Here is a 23,748-nt window from a genome sequence, read left to right on the forward strand (position 1 = left end):
TGGTAGAGCGTTCACCTCTGGTGCTTGGGGTCCCGGGTTCGATCCCAGCCCCCGCCAAGTGAACTTTGTGGTGGACAAACACCGTGTGCGTGGGTTTTCTCGGGGTTCTCCCGTTTCCTCCCACTTTCTTCATTCCACCATTTCATTCATTACTCATCATCACCGTCTCCTTTAGCCTAACCGGCATAACCGTGGGACGTAAAACTTAAAGATTTGAACATTAATGTTAGAATGTTCCTGCCATTTGAGTTATTAGAGATCTCCAAAATGTTGATGTTAGTGATATGTATTGTCCTTTGTTACACTGAATAAGATATGTGCTTTTGTGGTTTAATTTAATATCTAAATTAGAAATATGTAGAGCTCTTTCGTGGCTAAGCAGTTAGCCTATAGCGTGAGAGACCAGGGTTAGATTCCCGGCGGGAGCTCATGTGGTTTAGATTCAACATTAATCAATAGGTTCAGTCTCATACAACCTCGCTGCTGAAAGAGGCGTTAAACTCAATTAAAAAATGAAATAAAATTTTTGAGTTTTACGTCCCACGATTATTCCGGTTAGGCTAAAGGAGACTGTGATGACGAGAGATGAATGAAATGGTGGAATGAAGAAAGTGGGAGGGAACGGGAGAACCCCGAAAAAACTCACGCACTAAACTAAATTAACTGAACAGAAATATGTAATATCAAACGTAGTGCAATTTGAGAAATTACAACTTTATGTTGCGTTGGCAACATTGCTTGTTTATCAAGTGGTATTGCAGAGTATCTGGAAGAATTTCCTCTTCCATATTTCACACAGCATGTTAAAAAAATTCAGCATTTTTAATATATATAACTAGATGAAATAACCATTTTTCGCATGGGACCAGTATTTGCAAGTCAAGGCCTGTGGGAGTATCACTATCTCAGCAACCGCGAAAACTACTGTGTGTATTTGACACTAATATCGGTCATTTTGTATTATTTTTACATGTCTGGGTACCCCCTCCCCAGCAGGTGAACCCCTTCCCGCATGCGCTGGTAGCTGAATTTGAAAGTCATCGCTAATGGAAGTATCACTTTCTACCCTTCTGATTTAAAAAAAAAAAAAAAAAAAAGCTTCTTGGTCTGAGGCCTGGGACATGATACTTGTCACCCAAATTGCGCAACTCTTGGACTCTCGTCTGGTCCCCAGCCGCACACAGGCAATCAGAAAGACAGACACGCAGACATACAGACAAACAAACTCTTCCTTTTACTTATATTAGATATGATATACAGGCGAGGATCCAAGGGGAGTGTTAAAGGGGTTATACCTCCCCTTGACGCTCAGCTGTACACTGTATAAAGTGGGCTTCAATCCTACTTCTTTCTTTACACTGGATAAAATGTCAAACTATGGTTTAGCCCCTCCCTCGATCGTATCCTGGATCCGGTAGTATTATATATATATATATATATATATATATATATATATATATATATATATATATATAATGTGTGTGTGTGTGTGTGTTGAGAGAGGGAGAGAGAAACAGAGATGACTATACACATCAGCAGTGGATTTTGTTTCGGGAGAGGCTTGAGAACGAGTAAGAAATATTTGAGTTGTACGTGCAATGCGAAAAAATGATCACAAATCTATTTCGAGAGGGGCTTTAGTCCGACAGCCATCCCCTAAATACGCCACTGAAAATTAGTCAACCGTTCCCATATTACCTAATACAGCAACGAAAGAAATTTTGAGTAAAGGTCAATCTTAATAGTTGTCTATATCAATATTCGAGACGAGACCGAGACTTTCGAGACTGACCTAAGTCTCGTCTCGGTCTCGTCTCGATTTATAGAGGTCCGTCTCGGTCTCGGTCTCGTCTCGGTAGATAAAAGACCGTCTCGGTCTCGGTCTCGTCTCGGTATATAAAAGGCCGTCTCGGTCTCGGTACCATCCCTATTTTAAGCTGATGATGTCATCTACGGATGTTGTTATCACTTGGTGGATTGCACTTGAACTTAATACGGAATACACTTAATACGAAACCATCAATTCGGACCTGTACTGTGCACAACTCGACCGATTGAACGAAGCAATCCAGAAAGAGCGACCAGAATTTGCCAACAGAAAGGGAGTTGTGTTCCATCATAACAATGCGCGGCCACACACATCTTTGGTGACTCGGAATAAATTGACGGAACTTAGTTGGGGAGTTTTGATGCATCCACCGTATAGCCCGGACCGGACCTTGCACCGTCTTATTACCATTTGTTTCAGTCTCTGCAAAACTCTCTTGATGGTTGGGGCCGCGGTGGCTCAGTGCTAGAGCGTTCATCTCTGGTGTTAGGGGTCCCGGGTTCGATCCCAGCCTCCGCCAAGTGAACTTTGTGGTGGACAAACACCGTGTGCGTGGGTTTTCTCGGGGTTCTCCCGTTTCCTCCCACTTTCTTCATTTCACCATTTCATTCATTACTCACCATCACCGTCTCCTCTAGCCTAACCGGCATAACCGTGGGACGTAAAACTCAAAGATTTCATTTCATTTTTTTCTCTTGATGGTTAAAAAAAATGGCCGACCAAAGCTCCGCTGAAAATCACTTGGCCAAGTTTTTCGACGATAAACCACAGAAGTTCTACACCGATGGAATTATGAAGGTACCCGAAAAATGGCAAAAGGTCATAGATAATAATGATCAATATGTATTTGATTAAAATTGATTTTCAATAAATAAATTTTTTGTTTAAAAATGTACCAAAAACCGCGTAGACTTTTTATACAACCCTTTAGTTTAGATTGATCAAGCCCCTTGTGTGATAAGCACAATATTTCATGTTACGCCCCACCCCCAATTACGAAATCCTAGCTAAATGAACCAATATATGTTGCCATAAAATATTAGTTTAAAATTATCGAGCCTCTGTTGTGATAACTACAATATTTCATGTCACGGACCCCTCATTACGAAATCCTGGCTACGTGACTGTGCAGTGTGAAGAGAATGCTGAGAAAACCACCCGAACATAGTACTGTTTTCTACACACACAAAGGTTGAGATACAGTAGAGTTTCGTTAATTCGAACTTGGATAATTCGAAATATTGGATAATTCGAACCGAAGTCCATTCCCCTTGAAAACTGTATTGAAAACAATAGTAAAATATCGTGGATAAATCGAACTTTGAACCTATGTTTTGGATAATTCGAAGTAAATACAGTTGAAAATTTTTAATGTTGGACAGATGTAAAAAGAGAAATACAGTTTTAACGTGTTTTCAGTTATCCAGATGCAGCCATAGGGAAGTGTAATAAAAAGATAAATAGAAAAACTATGTAATGATAAAGATGAAGGTGATTTGGGGAAGAAGTAAAGATAGAGAACGTGTACCAATCTCATCTTGTTTCAGAATTGGTTGAAAATTTAAGATGAATTATTGATAAAGTCAACCAAATGTTATTAATATCGTATTCCACGCAATACATGAAATTCAAAGATTTATTGACCGTACAAAAACAATCAAATTTAAGCAAATGAAGTGAGAACAGAATATTCAAATTGTTACTGGTGTTTAATTGTTTGGGCTATTTAATGTATGTTGTAGTGTTGTACGTAAATATATTTTCCATTGTACACGTAGTTTGAATTATGTGGAGTGAATGTCGTTTGTTAGTTTGCGGTATTCGATCACGGAAATAATAAGCTGCTTTAAAGGTAAAGTCTACACCATATTAATATGCTTTTGATGCACAGCACTTTGGTTTGTTTGTTGTTATATGTGTGGAAATGAATGTTGTTGGTGTAATATACCATTACAGTCTAATGTGAAGATGTTTTTAATAGGAGGGTGCCCGAAATTTTTTGCACCGACTGTACTTGACGTTTAACAAAAAATTTCTGGCTGTTCATATAATTCGTAATTTTGTTTGTTATTCTATTTCAAATTAACATGGAAAACTGTAAAACTTCATTAGGAATTATAGTTTTGGGAATCGATATCTTTATTTATATATTACATTAGTTATAAGTCTTGTATATGGAGATGTAAATGGATTATTACAAGTCTTACGGTGTCAGTGCTATCTGAAAATATAGGTCCACCATTGGACGGAAATTTTCGACTAAATAACCAATCTAAAATTCGGCAGAATTTTCTGGACCCCCCTTCACCTCTCTTTTAGATATCTATGTCCTTCTGATATCTAGTTCAATCCAGATTTTACCAAAATTTATTCGTTTCAAAGCCCCACCGCCAAAAATGCTTTGTTTTGATTGGAGGATTCACCCACGCTATGATGTTAGAGCGCGATTATTCCCATTCCCTGCCTAGAACCTTGCCGAAGACAGCAGACCTAAATCTTCCCAGCTCAGAAAAAGGTAGAAATTACCTAGAAAAACTGCATTAATAAGGTAAATCTAGTCTAATAGTTGAATAAATACCATCCAGGAAGCCATGGAGCCATAATTTACTAAATTTCATAGTAAAAAAAAAACCGGACTGAAGAACTGAAATAGAAAGTGTAATTTAGTGACGCCATGTTTTGCTGATATAATTAGTGATGGACAGGTTCTACCAAGTGAAGTGCATCAGTTTGTTAGGTGTTCTTAAAGATCCATAAACAGTTTCGGAAGAGTAGTGTTTTCTTCCTTAAAATATTTTTATCCTGATAATTATTCCTTTTAGAGTTACGTAAGGCCTGCCCCACTGCCGTTTGTGTTCGTGTATGTAGTGAATGTGATTTCTTTTTTGTACTTATCTAGTAGTAACATGGCGGTATTTAATTTCGTTGTAGTTAGGATAGTGATCATAATGCACGTGTAAAGTTTCAAGAGGGCTCCTGTCTACTCCCAACTTGGGGGTACAGCTTCCAGCAGGGATGGGTTGAACGTATAGTTATCATAAGGTTCTTTTCCCTTCAGGAAAGGAGCCTATATTTTTTCCAATAAATAGTTTGGGTATGAACTAAACAGGTTGAATTAAGAGTGTGATTTAGTGAATACAAGGGCCAATTGGCCCTGTTCCTTTCTTTCCCTTTCCTTGCGTAAACCGATAGAGCCGATTTTAAAGAAAATGGTAAAATCTGAATGTTGTTTATGTGAGTAAATAGTAATGATTAATATGTATTATAACATGTATTAATGTAGTTTGTAGTTATGGATGTGGCATGTATGTGTTTGTAATGTAGTATCAGTAGTAGCAATTGTAGTTAAGTGATGAAAGAGTGTGTGAAATAACGAAGTATGGATAGTGTATCATTCGTATTCGATCAATAGCTAAACGCAAGATATCAATCTATAGTAATATCAGAAAATGAGAGTGTCGTAGTATCAAAATTCCGTGTACAAGGTCACATTCAGTGGTTCAAGGGTTGATCATATCGTCGCTAGCCCCTAGTGTCAAAATTCAGTACTAACCGTCATCCTTATGTCGATGTTCTTAGTGATTTAGTTTCCATGAAATTGACCTTTCTTTTCGAAATAAAACCTAGTAAATATAATTCCCAGCCCAAATGCATATACAGTTAGGTTAAGTGATCCAAAATTAATATTTTCTGAAAATTACAACATTCTACTTAGTCTAGAAATCGAAATATTTAAGTAAATAAACAATACGTAAATTCTTAACAGAAGTCGGGCGATATGATGCTAGTTTTTCGCTTTGAAATTATATTAAATGTTCATTTTTTTCTCTGTGGCTGCAGAATAATTTCATTGTTGTCAGAATTTTATGAAATTGAATAATATCGCGAAGAACTCTACTTTCTGTGAACATACATACATTTTTTTCATGAAGCTACGAAGTATAACATAGTATTGATTGCGTGGTAAGGGAGTCTTGAGTTCGAGGGATGTTTTGTGTGGTGGCCGGAACATGAAACGTTGGCAATGATTTATAGATTTAGAAGTATATGACGAAGTGTGCATATAGTCTGGGTGTAGTTAAAGAAATAGGGTGGTTATGAAATACGACGTCGTAATAAACGAATAAAATGATAGTATGAATATATTGTGAAACGAAATGAATGAGAGGACACCCATATATATATATATATATATATATATATATATATATATATAAGCCCAGTTTATGATTAGTCACGTTTCGGTAAAAGAATATATATATATATATTTAAGGATTATGTATAGCTAGCAACATCTCGGGTTCTGGCCCCTACACCGGAGCATCCTGCGAACATGTGGGTGAGATATTGCAGGACTATGTTAGTGCTGAATAGCTTAATTTGTTATTGCAGTCGTATTCGTTCATAATAATCTCGTTTAATAATATTTGTAGCATCATATAATCGCTAACTGGACATATTTAATAATCAATTATGGAAAGACAATCGTTGTTACACAACAGGGCTGTAATGAATTATATTTTTTATTTTTCTTTTTTCTTTGGGGTCGGTCTTAAAATAGAATATCCTGCTCCGTGAGATTTTTTTTTTCCACGTTACCTACTCGGGCTAGCTTACAATGTTCATGGAGGCGACAGCTCTGATTGGGTTACAGAATTAAAACAATTAGTTATTGAAATTTATTTTCGCGTACCCGGATGTCGACCCCTAGTCCCCTTAAGTATTTTCATTTCTTTTCTTTAGCTTAATTAGATGAGGGAAATTAACGACATCCCAGACTGGCATGTCTGCGCAGGGTAGCTATCGGTGATGTTTTGGTAATTGAAATCACCGATCCAAAATTCAGTTTATTTATTTTTTTTTATTATTTCGGCAAATCATTAGTCAGGGATGTCTTAGCTATTACTCTTACTCTAGTTTCATTACTGTTCTTGAACCTTCTTAGTTGTTCTGAGGGGTCGAATATTTTTCCTTAGAGATTTCAAAATTGGGGACGCAGTTACCTGGTCCCTTCCCCCTCTCCTTTTATCCTGCTGGTTTGGGCCGGATACGGGGCTCGGATTTCAATCTTACAAGCAAACTCTTGTGGGATTGGGATCTGATGGACACAGAACTTGCATCCTTGGCAGCAGGACCTCCCTCCTAGTTTACGTATTTAAGTAAACCACCCTCTTTCGGCATATGCGAATATTTTTGGCTATGAGTTGTTATATATTTAAATTCGATCACTCTTCTGTGTAGTGAATAGCACTTTAATCTTTCTCCTTTCGTTGGCGCCGCTTTCTCTTTCTTGTCTCTTCGTTCTTACTTCGAGATTTTTTTTTAAATTTTCAACCTCCCCCCCCGATTTTGAACTTGTCGCTTACAATTTATTTAACGTACAACTCTGATCTGAAATTACCAGCTGAGATGTTGCAAGACACAATTCATGGATAGAGTAGATAGTGATTGGGTCCTCCATCACATTTTGACCTATTGCCAAAATGAATAACGACTTTATATTTGACGACACTTCAATTACGTTCTTTCACCGTCGTCCCGCTAAGTTTTTTTAATCCATCGGTCACTTTCCTTCCGTTTGGTTTTCGTTTATCTTGTAGTTAACCTGGGCCCAGAAATTGTATTTTGGTTTATCTATTTATATCTTTAGGAATGTTCTGTGTTACGTGCCTGCCTCACAAAGTTTTTTTTTACGATTCATGCACGAATTGACTATATGAAAGTTGAAATTTATAGATGCGCGGTATCAGGTAAAAAAATCAATTCTTTTTTCATATGTAATGTCGGAAGTCATTTGTTTTTCTTGTACAATGTTTGCAACCTTTTCTGAAATTATTGTTGGGGTTATGTAATTAAATGTGTGCGCATTTATTAAATATAAATATATATATAGAGAGATAAATGAATACGTCGAAATGTACATGTGCTTAGTATGTGAATATGATGTTAAAGTAAAAGTATATTAAATGTATTATATGGATATATGTAAGAGCGCTCGTGTCTGTCCCCCCAAACGTGTATTGGTTGCTATAGTTTACAAGTAAGTTTCCGACGAATATAATAATATAGATTTTGTCAAGAATACCGCCGTGCACTCAAATAATTTTCCTTTCTCCTGAATAGATGTAAATCATAACCTATGTAATCATTATTTAATGGCATGTATTAAGAAGTAACGGCGGGTCTAAATGTAACCCACATCATAATGAATATTATTCCTGAGCTACCAACCTAAAACCATTGTGGAAAGTGTACCTTTAATCCCTCTCACCTGCATATGTATCCTATGACTTGACCAGTGTTTTTCCTTAATTTAAATCATTATACTCCTTACACCTGTGGAAGATCATCTCAAATCCGAACTATATATATATACATACACAAAAGTGATCCTGAATAAATGAAAGGTCTCATGACGTGTCCCAGTGATGAACAAGTAACTTAAAATTATCTGATTAAGAAATTTGTAAATGGACTGACTAAGAGGAGAAGCATCCTCTGGCGGAAAGTGATTTTCAAAATCCCTAGATGGGTATAAACGTCGCAGTATGCGAGTGCAGATATAAACTGCTAATAGTCACAAACTAAATATAGTTGATGAATGGTTTTTATAAACCAATAGTTATTTATATATATATATATATATATATATATATATATATATATATAAACACAAACTAAGTTAAATGGAGCGAAATATTTTGGACGCTATGAGTAGTGCGCGATTTGTGATTTGAACGCTAGGAATTATTAATATTTTATTGCTCAATGTGAAGTAGAGACATAAGTTCTATTACACCCAAAAGTTTTTTTCTTTTCTTTTTCTTTATCCATTTTTTTAAAGTAAAATAAGTGTCTTCTTTGCGTATGTCGCAAATCATAATTTCGCTTTAGCATGCCTAAGATATATGTAATTATTTTTTTCTTTCCATTTGTCAATATGATCAAATGTATAAAGACTTACTAAAGTAGAACCCTATGTATTCTATTGATATATAACCAAGAACTTGTGCTTTTAATTTTTTTATAATTAATTTTTTTCTTTTCACTATGAATGTAATAAACTATTTGTACCTTTGTAGTTAGTTGGTTTCCTTTAAACATATATACACTGTCCTGAGTGAGTGAGCGAGTGAATGCATGATAGATTTAATTTAAGTAATTTTAGTAATATCATTTGTCATATTAACGTCTATAATATACGTGTCATGTTGTAATATATGTGTTAAGGTAAATAACCTAGGTCATGAAGGACCGCTACTAACGGTTTAAATCGGATCTAGGAGTGAGACGAAAATAGCAGGATGAGCCTAAATACGACATCTTTCTTCCAGGAAGTTGAAACCCTTATTGATGCGATACATAAATTTATATTGAGTTTATAACTTTGATTTTTTTTGTGGCTAATTCATATGTGTGGTCGATCCTAGAGATACTGGATGGTTATCAATCATCGTTCGGATTAACTTTACGAAGAATAATTTCGATTTTCTCCTTTCCGGGTCTAGGTCTGGGCAACCCCACGAACATGGTGCCTGGAGCTAGGTCGGGGTGGTATGGAGGAACATGTGTTTATTCCGAAGCATTCTAAAATTGATTAGTCATTAATAACGTTTAAAATGATTCATCTTTCAACGCCTTTCCCGACTTCTTACTATATTCCCGGAATTATCCAGTAATCTATTTCTTATTAAAATATTCTATTTGTTTTCTTTCTTTTTCCTCCCTTCTACCTCCTTCTTTTACCCTTCTACTTCTTTCTTTTCTTTGCTATTTCTGAATGAAAGAAAACGGAGTCATGACTGAGAGTAGTCGCTATTGGCACGGTCAATAAGTTGTTTCGATGAGTTTCTTCGGAAGTCCGATATGGGATAATTAACCATGAGATGAGTATGCATTCAGGGACAAACAATAACAAGAAAGCTTATTGAATTTTACTTTATTGGAAAATAATCATGATTTCGATTAGTAGGTGATGTTTCGTAATCGCCCTCGTACAAGTTAATTTTAGCGACTCCTCTACACTACATGCAGTTCTTCTTCGTTAATTACTACTACAGTTTGTATTGTTTGTTTTTTTTCTTTTTTTCCGTTTTCTTTCAATTGGCGACCGTGACAGGACATATATATATATATATATATATATTTATTCTTTTACCGAAACGTGACTAATAAACTGGGCTTATATATATATCTATATATATATATATATATATATATATATGTATATGGGTGTCCTCTCATTCATTTCGTTTCACAATATATACATACTATCACTTTATTCGTTTATTACGACGTCGTATTTCATAACCACCCTATTTCTTTAACTACACCCAGACTATATGCACACTTCGTCATATACTTCTAAATCTATAAATCATTGCCAACGTTTCATGTTCCGGCCACCACACAAAACATCCCTCGAACTCAAGACTCCCTTACCACGCAACCAATACTATGTTATACTTCGTAGCTTCATGAAAAAAATGTATGTATGTTCACAGAAAGTAGAGTTCTTCGCGATATTATTCAATTTCATAAAATTCTGACAACAATGAAATTATTCTGCAGCCACAGAGAAAAAAATGAACATTTAATATAATTTCAAAGCGAAAAACTGGCATCATATCGCCCGACTTCTGTTAAGAATTTACGTATTGTTTATTTACTTAAATATTTCGATTTCTAGACTAAGTAGAATGTTGTAATTTTCAGAAAATATTAATTTTGGATCACTTAACCTAACTGTATATGCATTTGGGCTGGGAATTATATTTACTAGGTTTTATTTCGAAAAGAAAGGTCAATTTCATGAAAACTAAATCACTAAGAACATCGACATAAGGATGACGGTTAGTACTGAATTTTGACACTAGGGGCTAGCGACGATATGATCAACCCTTGAACCACTGAATGTGACCTTGTACACGGAATTTTGATACTACGACACTCTCATTTTCTGATATTACTATAGATTGATATCTTGCGTTTAGCTATTGATCGAATACGAATGATACACTATCCATACTTCATTATTTCACACACTGTTTCATCACTTAACTACAATTGCTACTACTGATACTACATTACAAACACATACATGCCACATCCATAACTACAAACTACATTAATACATGTTATAATACATATTAATCATTACCATTTACTCACATAAACAACATTCAGATTTTACCATTTTCTTTAAAATCGGCTCTATCGGTTTACGCAAGGAAAGGGAAAGAAAGGAACAGGGCCAATTGGCCCTTGTATTCACTAAATCACACTCTTAATTCAACCTGTTTAGTTCATACCCAAACTATTTATTGGAAAAAATATAGGCCCCTTTCCTGAAGGGAAAAGAACCTTATGATAACTATACGTTCAACCCATCCCTGCTGGAAGCTGTACCCCCAAGTTGGGAGTAGACAGGAGCCCTCTTGAAACTTTACACGTGCATTATGATCACTATCCTAACTACAACGAAATTAAATACCGCCATGTTACTACTAGATAAGTATAAAAAAGAAATCACATTCACTACATACACGAACACAAACGGCAGTGGGGCAGGCCTTACGTAACTCTAAAAGGAATAATTATCAGGATAAAAATATTTTAAGGAAGAAAACACTACTCTTCCGAAACTGTTTATGGATCTTTAAGAACACCTAACAAACTGATGCACTTCACTTGGTAGAACCTGTCCATCACTAATTATATCAGCAAAACATGGCGTCACTAAATTACACTTTCTATTTCAGTTCTTCAGTCCGGTTTTTTTTTTTACTATGAAATTTAGTAAATTATGGCTCCATGGCTTCCTGGATGGTATTTATTCAACTATTAGACTAGATTTACCTTATTAATGCAGTTTTTCTAGGTAATTTCTACCTTTTTCTGAGCTGGGAAGATTTAGGTCTGCTGTCTTCGGCAAGATTCTAGGCAGGGAATGGGAATAATCGCGCTCTAACATCATAGCGTGGGTGAATCCTCCAATCAAAACAAAGCATTTTTGGCGGTGGGGCTTTGAAACGAATAAATTTTGGTAAAATCTGGATTGAACTAGATATCAGAAGGACATAGATATCTAAAAGAGAGGTGAAGGGGGGTCCAGAAAATTCTGCCGAATTTTAGATTGGTTATTTAGTCGAAAATTTCCGTCCAATGGTGGACCTATATTTTCAGATAGCACTGACACCGTAAGACTTGTAATAATCCATTTACATCTCCATATGCAAGACTTATAACTAATGTAATATATAAATAAAGATATCGATTCCCAAAACTATAATTCCTAATGAAGTTTTACAGTTTTCCATGTTAATTTGAAATAGAATAACAAACAAAATTACGAATTATATGAACAGCCAGAAATTTTTTGTTAAACGTCAAGTACAGTCGGTGCAAAAAATTTCGGGCACCCTCCTATTAAAAACATCATCACATTAGACTGTAATGGTATATTACATTGGATAATTCGAATTTTTTTCGTGTCCCCTTGGACTTCGAATTAAAACGAGTTCACTGTAATACCAGCAGTGGCAGATCTGAGGGAATAAATTTAAAATTTTATGACAAGCTAAACCTAAACCTTACTTGATATTCTACTGCTCGTATAAATTGTATACAAGAATTAGAACATAGTTTTTTCTTCCTATGTGTTTGTAGCGATACTTTTTTTTTTTTTTTTTTTTTACCAATTGATTTCCCTCAAGACGCTCCACTGAGTACCAGAAATCGTTCGCAACACAAGTAAGAGCTGATATTTTCGTGTGTGTATGACACCGGCAATAAAATTATTGTTATAATAAACTTCGAATTATCAAGTTGACTAAAATCCAGAGATGGAATAGGTCGTGGGTCAACAGGCCGTAATCCACTGCGATCCACCAGACCCACTCTTTTTCTTGCATTGTAGACGGTATCTTCTGAATACTGATGAATTTGTCTACGTTTTACTTTCAAGGCCTCAATTTGTCTCCCTTTTTCATTTGTTTCTATTTACTTACCTGAGATAAGTATATCTAAGTGAAAAAAGGACTTCAGGCATTTTTCGATATTGATATTTGTAATTGTAATAATAGCACTTACTACCTGGCTTTCGAAACAATTGAATTTTTAATATTTTTTTCCCCTTTATCTTGGTCTACTTTACCTTGGGCCAAGAGGATGAAACTTTCATATTTCCTGTTTTTCAGTGAAAAGTATATGTAATTCAATAAGGAAATAATTATATATGATGATTAAATTGAAATTCATCGTGATTTGGCCCATGACAAATACAGGTACTTTACCATTTTATATCGTAAAGATCAGATCCACCGACATTGTAACAGAGCGGTGTTAGAGCGACTGACCGTAGAAATTCAAAGTGATAATTTCACAGCCTTCTTTATTACAATGTAAACTCTTTAGTCAGTGGAGAGGGGTGTGTGTATCATGGGTTAGAGTTGGTGACAATTGGTTTTGGTGGGTGGTAGGTCAGAGTGGGTCATGGTGGGTCAGTGGGTTATAGGTCATGTTTTCATGGATCCACGCTCTCTCTCCAAGAATCCCAACGGCCTGATTGGTAGTGTGAAAAGCAAAATCGAAACTGATTCGTCGTTGTTGTTGAATTGCTCTTTTTACCATCAACGCCGTGAGGATCATGGACCAACATTTTAACGTAGAACCCAAACTTCATGTTTCTTTAGGGGATTCGAATCCGGGGCTTTTGCATTAAAGTCGTACATGACAACCATTAAGCTACGATGGAACTAAATGAAAACCGGTAGTCTCATAGTGTGTGGGAGAGAATTGTGCATATCATATATACAAACAATTCGCATTGAAAGTTTAAATGGCTCTTGCGTTATTGTACTTGCTATATTATAAATAAAAATAACTTTCTCCGTACACTCATGCACAACATCTGTCGTTTGTTCATTGTATAGTTGCATTTTCTTCAATGTACTGCTGAACCTCTGCACTGCATCGGAATAAATCTTTTCTTAGCGACAAAATGTGGCACATTTCCTCGGATAGAAAGTAACCCTTCTCGATTGTTAGTGTCCCAAGGAAAGAATGGGACATTTGATTTACTCGATCCTATCATATGTGTTAGGTTTCTCTTTTCTCTTAACAGCCATCTTGAAAGAAGGCCTACCAGTAGTTGTCATTTCGTCAATCTTAGGTGATCTTTATGTCTGTAACAATGCTTCATATTGAGCGACGCAATCCTCTGGTGGGAAAGATTCATGGATCAATCTCAGGCAATGTGAATTTTTCTGACAAGCACGGCTTTTCCAAGTATCACAGTCCGATTTGCTTAAGTCCTTGAGAGAATAAAGGAATCAAAGTAGAACATATGTGTGTGTGTTTATATCAACCAATGTGGGGGATGAAAGGGTAAACACCCCTCTAAACTGTGAACATAGAGCTATATGACACCTTTTAGCAAGGCGCTAGCGAATCGACAGAGTGTGTTTTGCTCGTTATGGTCTTCCGACAAGGTGTCATGTTGCCCAATGTTTGCAGTTAGGGGTGTGTTTACCTCAGGGATGCAAATAAGGAACAAAATTTTACTAGCCCCCCCCAAAAAAAATGTCACCAGCCCACATCTGTGACATCCCACAATAGAAATCATTTACTTACCTTCGGAATGATATGAAATACTCGCCCGCACCGATGAACCACTCGACCCGGGCGAGCGGGCGAGTGGTTATTTACATCCCTGGTTTACCTCCTCCATCCCCCACGTTGGCCGATATAAAAAGACATGTATGATGTATGTCCTGCTTTTGATTCATCACTGCAGGAATTTCAAGCAAATCCACATTGTGTGTTGCTAGTTATGGCGTTGCTAAAAGGGTTGTATTGCCCTATATTCGTAGTTTAGGCGGATGTTTACCCCCTTCATCCCCCACGTTGACCAATATCAAGTAAACACGTATGTCGTACTTTTGATTCCTTTATTCACTCCAGGAGTTTCAAGCAAATCGGAGTGTGACATGTGGAAAACCTTGCTTGTGAGTATCATACCGTATTTCATTTGTATTTACAGTCACCATATTTAATCTGTAAGGTATAAGCACGGGGCATTAAACTTAAGGTTTAATTTCTAATGTTAGGGTTAGCTAGTGTAGAGATGATTTCAGATTTTCCCTAGGGTCACTTTCAATACACGGGGGTGAAGGTAGTACTGTGAAAATACTAGTAACCCACGTTGATCACGATTGGAAATTTCGTAGCTGCTGGAGGGAGTTCTACCGCCAGGCTGCTCCCTAAAATCATAGTGATCAACGAGATCATCTGAAACAAGGAATATCGACAGAAACAGAGTTGGCTGGTTTAAACCAGCTGTTTTTTTTTTTTTTTAAAGAAAAACAACTGGTTTAAACCAGAAAGTAAAAAATAACGAAAAATGCTTTAAATCGTGTGAACTTCATGGTGACGTTTCCACATATCAAACCATCTGCATTAGTTTTATCTCCTTTTCACCTTTTAACCAAGGTGTCCTACGTTGAATTCTCGGTCGAACCACAATCCTTCTTTTATGTATAAACCAAGTAGCGGTTTGGATGTCACTTTAAAGCGAAAGTCTTCTTTACAACCTCGGTATTACAGAAAGACGTTAGGCCTAAACATACGAAACGAAGCCAAATTGTATGTTTTTGCTTGCCTGAATACTTGTTGTTTTATAAAGAAGCAAAAGTTGCCTAAATGTATTGATAGACATTGGCAAAATTTATCGACTGCCTGCGTAGCTTCCAACATTAGCTTGGATTGGACTTCGTTTTAATTTTATTGAATGATATCTACATACTAAATTTGGAATTTAATACCTCAGTTTCAGCGTACTGATTATGATACGTTGACCTTAGATTTTACATGCAAAGCAATAACAGGATTTGCTTTGCATTTAAAGTAATAACAGGATTTTCCCAATGGCTAACACAGGAGTTTCCCGATTTATATGTAATTCTGTATAATGGTTTCACTTGTGCAACTATTTATCTTTTTGTCCTGATATGACTTTTGACAATTATATTAACAAGTATGTAAAGATCAGTACAGCGTATTTTTATCAGGAGTCCTTCGTGAGTGAGTCGCAGACTCATTGCATTTGTGGCCAATTAGTCCCGGTTTTGAGTCCAAATGGAGGACAATTTCTCTTGGAAATAAGCCGGGAAGCTGTTTGGATCCCGCTTTAAGCTTATGAAACCCCTTCCAGTATAACCCTGTTGTTGCATAATAACAGCAAGGCGAAACAAACTTATTTCTGTCCATATGTAATATAAATACATGGAGCAAATTATTTAAACCAGAAAAACCTGGTTTAAACCCCCCCCCCAAGAAACAGGTTTAAACAAACAAACAAAAAAAAAACGGTCTTTTTGGTTTTTTAATAAAAACCATGGTTTTTGCCAACCCTGGACAGAAGTATGTTGTTATTTTTAATTTTGATTAGTATATTCTACAGTTGTACCGATCATAGTGCAATTATTATCCAGCGAGAACACTCAAAATTGAGGTCACGTGTGGCGTAATTGTATATCTGGTTCTAAGTTTCACTCTCAATGGCAGCAACACTTTTAGGCTCTCTCGTCGTGAGAAATTTCAGAAGCACTGAATTAAGAATTTAGAGGTAGCTTATTCTGTTCAATCTTATATAGAATCGGCTAAGCCCTGACCATGGACTTGTGTGAAACCTCATAGTTCTGTCTTTGCCACGAAGGCGCCATGAGTGGTAGCACAATCCTGCCATCTGTACGTCTGTATGCTAACTAGTCGCGAAATGGCATGTCGTTCAGATCGCCGTATGATTCTGCTGCAATCGATTGAAGTATAAACGAAAAACGAAGTTATTTATGATTTTATAGTTATTAGTATTATAATGCAATACAATAAAGTTCATTGTTTCTATTTAAATAATTGGTTGAGTTGGAAAAATATTAACAGTATTGGTGAATTATTTTTAAACACATTTTATTCAGAAGCTGAGAATTGGTTGTTGGTTTGCATTCATTCAGGTTTTGGATTCTTTAGAGCAGTGGTTCTCAACCTTTTTTGACTGACGACACATTTTACTGAATATCTAGGAAATGCGCGACACATTTGTTTGACATTTTTATTATAAATAACAATAATAATAATAATATCTATTATAATAGTGAAACAAATAGTATTTTTAATGACTCTATATAACACTGAGCATTATGGCTACCGCTGGAGGTGTTGACTGGTAGTGTTGCCACGAGACGAGACGAGACGAGACTTCAGGCTGTCTCGTCTCGTCTCGTGTAAAGCGTGTCTCGTCTCGTGTCTCGTCTCGAAAAAATGCGCTCGTCCCGTCTCGTGTCTCGTCTCGAGAGGTTCTGTCCCGTCTCGTCTCGTCTCGTCTCGTTTGTCTCGTTTTGTCTCGTCTTGTCTCGTAAAAAATATGGCAGCATACCATGGGAACGAAAGTTAAATGTAGCAGGCTGCCCCATGCTAATCAAGATACAACTAAGTTACAAGTATTAACCAGAACACAAAGACAAGAAATGTCACGGTAACTACACCGTGAAGCCTTCACCTCTGGTGTATGTGGTAGTCGGTTCGATCTCGGTTAGTGCCATGTAAGCTTTGTGGTGGACAAACATCGAATGTGTGTGGGGGCCGCGGTAGCTCAGTGGTAGAGCGTTCACCTCTGGCGCTTGGGGTCTCGGGTTCGATCCCAGCCCCTGCCAAGTGAACTTTGTGGTGGACAAACACCGTGTGCGTGGGTTTTCTCGGGGTTCTCCCGTTTCATCCCACTTTCTTCATTCCACTATTTCATTCATTACTCATCAACACCGTTTCCTTTAGCCTAACCGGCATTACCGTGGGACCTAAAACTCAAATATTTCATTTCATTTCATTTCATTTTTCGAATGTGTGTGTTTTCTCGAAGTTGTCTAGTATCCTACCACTTTCTTCATTCCACTAATTTTCCCATCATCATCCATTCGGGGTGGGCCAAAGTTGCCTAAAGGTCTTAAAAATAAATTCAAATAAGCTCACAAGGCAAGGACAAATAGTTTACAAGATAATATATCTCTGCTGTTAGTTGTCTGAGGCTTCTCGACCCTGGCTTTTTTTTTTTTTTTTTTTTTTTTTTTACATTCTGAAACATTGAAAATTGTTTCACCAGTTTCAATACATGAATATACAGTAAATTGCTCATAGGTACGTTGAAGATGAAGACACTAATGTCAAATAATGTTTACACGACAAGCAAAGTTCGATGTAAAGGTGTCACCATCCCCGACACTATCGTGTACTATCAGCCCACTTGCTTTATAGTGTCTGTATACACACACACACACACACACACACACACACATATATATATATATATATATATATATATATATATATATATATATATATATATATATATATATATATATATATATATATATATATTAACTAACTAACTAACTAACTAACTCTATGGCCTATGGAACCCGGAGGTTCAGTGCCGCGTTCACAAAAGCTCTCCACTGACTTCTATCCTTAGCTAATTGGATCCAGTTTCTACTTTGTATTCCTATATATATATATATATATATATATAGAGAGAGAGAGAGAGAGAGAGAGAGAGAGAGAGAGAGAGAGAGGGAGAGAGAGACAGAGACAGACAGACAGACAGACAGACAGACAGAGAGATGGAAAGATATATAGATAAATAGAGAGATAGAGAGATAGATATGTGTGTACACTTTGATTTCATATATTCCAGCCTTTAGGTTTCCATACCAATCCAAAAACTACTTTTCATTTTAGCATGTTTAGATTTGTTGCAATTATTTTTTTTTTTTTAAAAAAAAGCTCGAAACCAAATAATTTTATTGAGTAATGGAAAGTATTTGATTGAAATTTTATATGTTACTGCACAGTAAGCTCTACTTAAAGTGCCATAGTAATGGGAGCTGAACGACACATCGGACCAAAGAATGCTTGGGGCCAGTCTTCACCTCCATGGTACAAATCTGTTCCCATAACCGCAGGGTGTGTGCCACTATATGGTGGTTGCCCCGTTTGTGTAACAAACTCATGACAGTACACCCAGATTAGCTAGTGGTCTAAAAAAAAGTTGATTTTTGGGTGGCCATTTTGGATTAAAGTTTCTTATATTGTCGTGATCTATTCGCAATCATACAACGTCGAAATGTTGACACATTGGGTACGGGGATTCGAACTTGTAACCGCAGATGATTGTATAATTTATCAATGAGGCATGTTGTGTTAATGCACGAATGATATCTTAATCAATCCATCTTAGTTTTTTCTTGCCATTCATTAGCATATTTACTTGGCCCTGTATAAAACTTTTTCGTAATATATCCACCACCGGTTATTAACCACTTTACTGAAACGATCACAATATTATATTTTAGAACTGGCCTTTGAAATTAATTCTTTATTATATTTGCTTTCCAATTCTTTTAACTTCGTTTATAAACATATTATTTTGGCTTTGTACATACTGTTAGACTTCAGTTTTTCGTTCTCTTTACGCAAAAACGAGAGCTCTGCCTTTGGTTTATGCCCCTCACTCTCCACAAAACAAACGAAAAATAACAAACAAAGAGTTATTTTTTATTTCAGTCACAATAGTTATTTCATCTGGCTGCACCCCAATGTCTGATTTTGTTTTTTCTTTAAACACCTAACTTCCGTACATTTAATTCTTTCATTATTTACATCAACACGGTTCCGTATAGTAAAGGTAAGTTTAGTGAAGGCACGTCTTGTTTAAACTTTTTCTTGGGTAGAATATTTAGAAGCTCACATTTTAAATTATGTCCATAAGCTTCGGGAATAAAATGATCGGAATAGACGCTGGCGTTTTCAACTTTAAAGATATCTTTCCGACAGCATTTCTTTCGCCAAACTTTCCGCAAAGGAACCGAGGAAAATATATGATAAATAACTTTGGAACCCGTAGTATTTCTATTATAATTGCGACAAATACTTAGTGTAGAATTCGACATGCTTATAGGCTAACACGAGCACTATAGTAATTAATGTTTTCTTAATACAGGAAAGCAAGAATCACTTACTTTCCTGCAAAAATCAAAGAAACAAACAAGGGTGAATGACAAGGACCTTGGGCGAAAGCTGTTTCTGCTCCCGCCGTGACGTCACAATTTTACTGCATCTTCGGTTTTCAAAGAAGGGTAGTTATGACGCGACCTTAAAAGAGGAAAGGAACAGTAGGGTCGGCGAACCTTGGAAGCAGAGGGCAATTTCGCACACTGGTCAGATCAAACATTTCCGTGTAACAAAACGAAGGTCCCCCTGTAAAACCTCTTCATTTAAAGTGTTATTGTTAGTATCATAAATTTGCTGAAAGCAAACAATTTGAAGGGTTCGTCGATAATATCTGCTTTTTTTGTCCTGCGCCCGCCTTCCAAACGAAGAGGTGAATTTTACAACATGACTGCTGTATAATAAGAGATCGATTGGTAAAATGGTAAAAGTGTATTTTTATGTGTATGTGTGTGTGTGTGAGAGAGAGAGAGAGAGAGAGAGAACGAGAGAGAAGACAAAATATTAGTTGCAAGATGACATACTTCAATTGCCGTTTTCGGTTAATTTCGGTTCATATAGCAAAAAGAATACCGCCACCAGAGAATCCGCCATCTCAACCAGAACTTTCAACTACAGCCTGTAATGAGTGTAGACCTTATCCAGTTTTCAAATTGAATAGATGGGGTGGTAGTTCGGTTTCTTGACCTTGTAAAAATCTTCCCTGCCTTTGATTTTGTTTGTCATCATTCCAGCCAGAAATGAAAAAAAAATTGAGAATTCCTCAGTTTACAGCAAGGGGAATTGGGGACAAGACATTAAGGATGATATTCCTGGAAGCTCATGTATCACGATTGATTCATTCAATAGACAGAGGACACTTTTCTATGAAGGCTTTTCAACATGTTTTCTCACAAAGGGGATTTTCCTTTTGCAATCTATATGATCAGTGGCAATTTCAATCTTGGCCATTCCCGCCAGCGTTTGCATTTTCGAGACACGAGACGGGACGAGACATTTCACGAGACGTCCCGTCTCGTGTCGTGTCTCGTCTCGTTTTCGAGACGGGACAAGTCCGTCCGGTCTCGTGTCTCGTCTCGTTTACGAGACGAGATGAGACGGGACACGAGAAATGTCTCGTCTCGTGGCAACACTATTGACTGGTACAGTCTGTCTCGATTTTAACTAATTATTATTAAATTCTTCATGATTTCTAAATTCTAAAATTTCACGACACACCTTAGGGGACTGCGTGACACACCAGCGTGTCGCGACATATCAGTTGAGAACCACTGTTGTGGAGAATCGGTTGTTAATATAACGCGTCGATAACCCAGATATTGTGCACCGTGTAACCGCAGGGATTTGCCTCGGCTAACACTAGAAGTAGTGGTACTGGAACTAATCTGATGACTACACATTACACAGTAACATCTGGCTGGCTGGCTATATCTCCGTAGGTAGTAACATCAGGGCGTTATATATATTGAAGCTTACCTGAAGAAGGAAAAACAAGAGGAAAGAAAAAAAGATTGTTTGATTAGACAGATTTCGTCTTTCCCTCCAGTAGATAGAATAGAAAATTAAAGTAATTGTTCGTCTGTTGGGAGCCTAAGGGGTGGGATGGAACGTTCAAATAAGGCTCCACGCTCCGTCCGCCAAGTTGTCATTTTAGAGAGACCGGGTGAATTTCTGAGTCAAGGGTAGAACGATGAAACAAAGTTCTTCCATCCACCTGGGATCGAAACCGGGCCGTCTACTTGATAGGCTAACGTCTTACGGACTTCACGACCCCGACCAGAATAGAAGAGGGAAGGAATATCTTGGAGAGATTATTGCAAATGGACTATCAGTATTTTTGTGGAACTTCCGTATCTGAAAATTATCGAAGAGTTAATTTAAGTGGAGGTTGTGCAAGCAGTTTTAAGAGTTTGGTGTTCCTCTCTATTATAATACAGTATGAGACGTAATGCATGTCTTCTATTAGTAGCTATTAGATTCGAAAATCATAATTAAATTGCAGCTGATCCTATTTATTAATTACGACGATATTTCCGATGGTAAACTACTCCATTCCCCCAATCTCTGCCGTACGCGAAAGAGATTAGAACTCTATCACTGAACTACTGTGCCTTTTCCCCCATTTTCTTGGGTTACGACAGGGAAAATTATATCAAATAATTAAAATTCATGCATCACTACGTAAAACAAATCGCACTATTTTTGATTTTGCTAAGAGGGAATCTGCACTTGCTTCGCCCCTCGCCGCGTCTCCAAAATAAGGATACTCGAAAATGTTACTCGTGTTTTAAAGTACTGTGAGGGGGGGGGGTCACGGTGGCTCAGTGGTAGAGCGCTTGCTTATCTCTGGTGCGCGTAGGGCCCATGGTTCGATCCCGGTCAAGTAAGTTTGTAGTAGACAACATCGTATCCATGGGTTTTGTTGAGGGCACTTCCATTTCCTTCCACATTCTTATTCCACTAATTCATTCATCATCATTTCACTTGCCTAAATTATCGTCTCCCTTAGCCTCAAGAGCATAATTGTTGGACGGTGAATTGGAAGATTTCATTGTGTCATTCCAAAGACTCTGAAAATGATTTAAAAAAAAAATAACGTTGCACGGACGTGCTCTTTAGCAAATGTCCGAGGTTCCGGTTCTTTAAGAGAAACCAGAAAAACGTCTCTTTTAAGTTTTTCTTATTCAATTACCTTTTTTTTTTTTTTTTGTTAAGTTTGAAATTCCCGACAGCGAGAAAATAATAACCTTTCTATACATTGAGTAAAGTAAAATAATATGTGAAAATACTTTCTAAATACACTTTGGTGACAAGAATAAAGTTTAATCCATTGATAATACATGAATTAACGACTTCTGAACAATTACTTTTTTTTTTTTGATAAACGCGGAGTTAAGAATACTGCTGACGACCGTTTGGGAGAAAGGGACTCACAGAAGTTTGAAGGGCCCTTGAAAATTGACTGGGAGCCCATGAAATCTATGAGCGGCCTTGCTTCTTAGCTTAAAGGAAAGGAATTAATGGAAGTGAATGATTATGAAATAATTGGTGGAATGAGAGTGTGAGGAGAAATGGGAGAACCAGAGAAACATGTCGCCCGCTACAAGATCACGTGCGTTGAGATCGCACCAGAGGTAAACACACTACTTGGTTTAGCGTACTGTGCTGAGAAGTATTATAAGTCACTAGCCTATGAAATAGCCATGACATGAAATGGAAACCTATTGACCTCACCTATTCAGTAATACTGATTGCGTAACTAAACAGTTACAGAAGATGGAGAGCGTTTGTTAGTTAATTGAAGAGGAAATATGAACATTATTTATACCTGTAAGCCAACCGGCTGTGCTCAGGCATTGACTGCCATCTCGAACAGTTCAATCCCACTATCTTAGAAGATTCACTAATATGAGCATCATTTGTGGAGTTAATTTGGAGATGTTGAAGTGGAATGTGATTAGCTTGTACATTTTAATAGTTGTTTGCTATTCTAAACGGTGAAATTTATGGCATTTCATATTCATCTACTAGTACACGATCTTTCATGATTAGACTTCGGATCGATATGCAGTAAAAAACGGCAAAAATATGCATGCAAATATGCGCTAAAAATCACGAAAATATGCACTGAAAATATGCAAATATGCACTAAAAATTATAATATGCACCAATCAGAAGCTAAAGTTAAATGAGGAATTTTATTACTTTAGGGAAAAAAGTTGTATTACTAGAACTACATATACTTGGTATATAACTATGATGCATTCATGCTACAATACACAACTGTGTAATTTTCACTGTTTTCTGGCAAAAACCGGCATTTATCAATCAAAACATTACTGTACATTGAAAATATTCCTTCC

The 23,748-nt window shown here is 36.8% G+C and overlaps 2 protein-coding genes across 4 annotated transcripts in view; one reads left to right on the top strand and one right to left on the bottom strand.

Moving 5' to 3' along the window:
• The window catches only part of LOC145661879 (uncharacterized), a 49,351-nt gene extending 44,930 nt beyond the window's left edge, over positions 1 to 4,421 (bottom strand). Inside the window, exon 1 of the mRNA XM_081727221.1 lies at positions 4,407 to 4,421. Coding sequence (XP_081583347.1) covers positions 4,407 to 4,421 — 15 coding nt within the window. The remainder of the gene's footprint in view (positions 1 to 4,406) is intronic.
• Positions 1 to 23,748, top strand: part of LOC145663132 (uncharacterized) — a 121,019-nt gene that overhangs the window by 56,187 nt on the left and 41,084 nt on the right. The window lies entirely within an intron of this gene.

This window comes from Thermobia domestica, chromosome 10 (assembly GCF_964235325.1).
Source record: "Thermobia domestica chromosome 10, izTheDome1.hap1.1, whole genome shotgun sequence".
NCBI lineage: Eukaryota > Metazoa > Arthropoda > Insecta > Zygentoma > Lepismatidae > Thermobia > Thermobia domestica.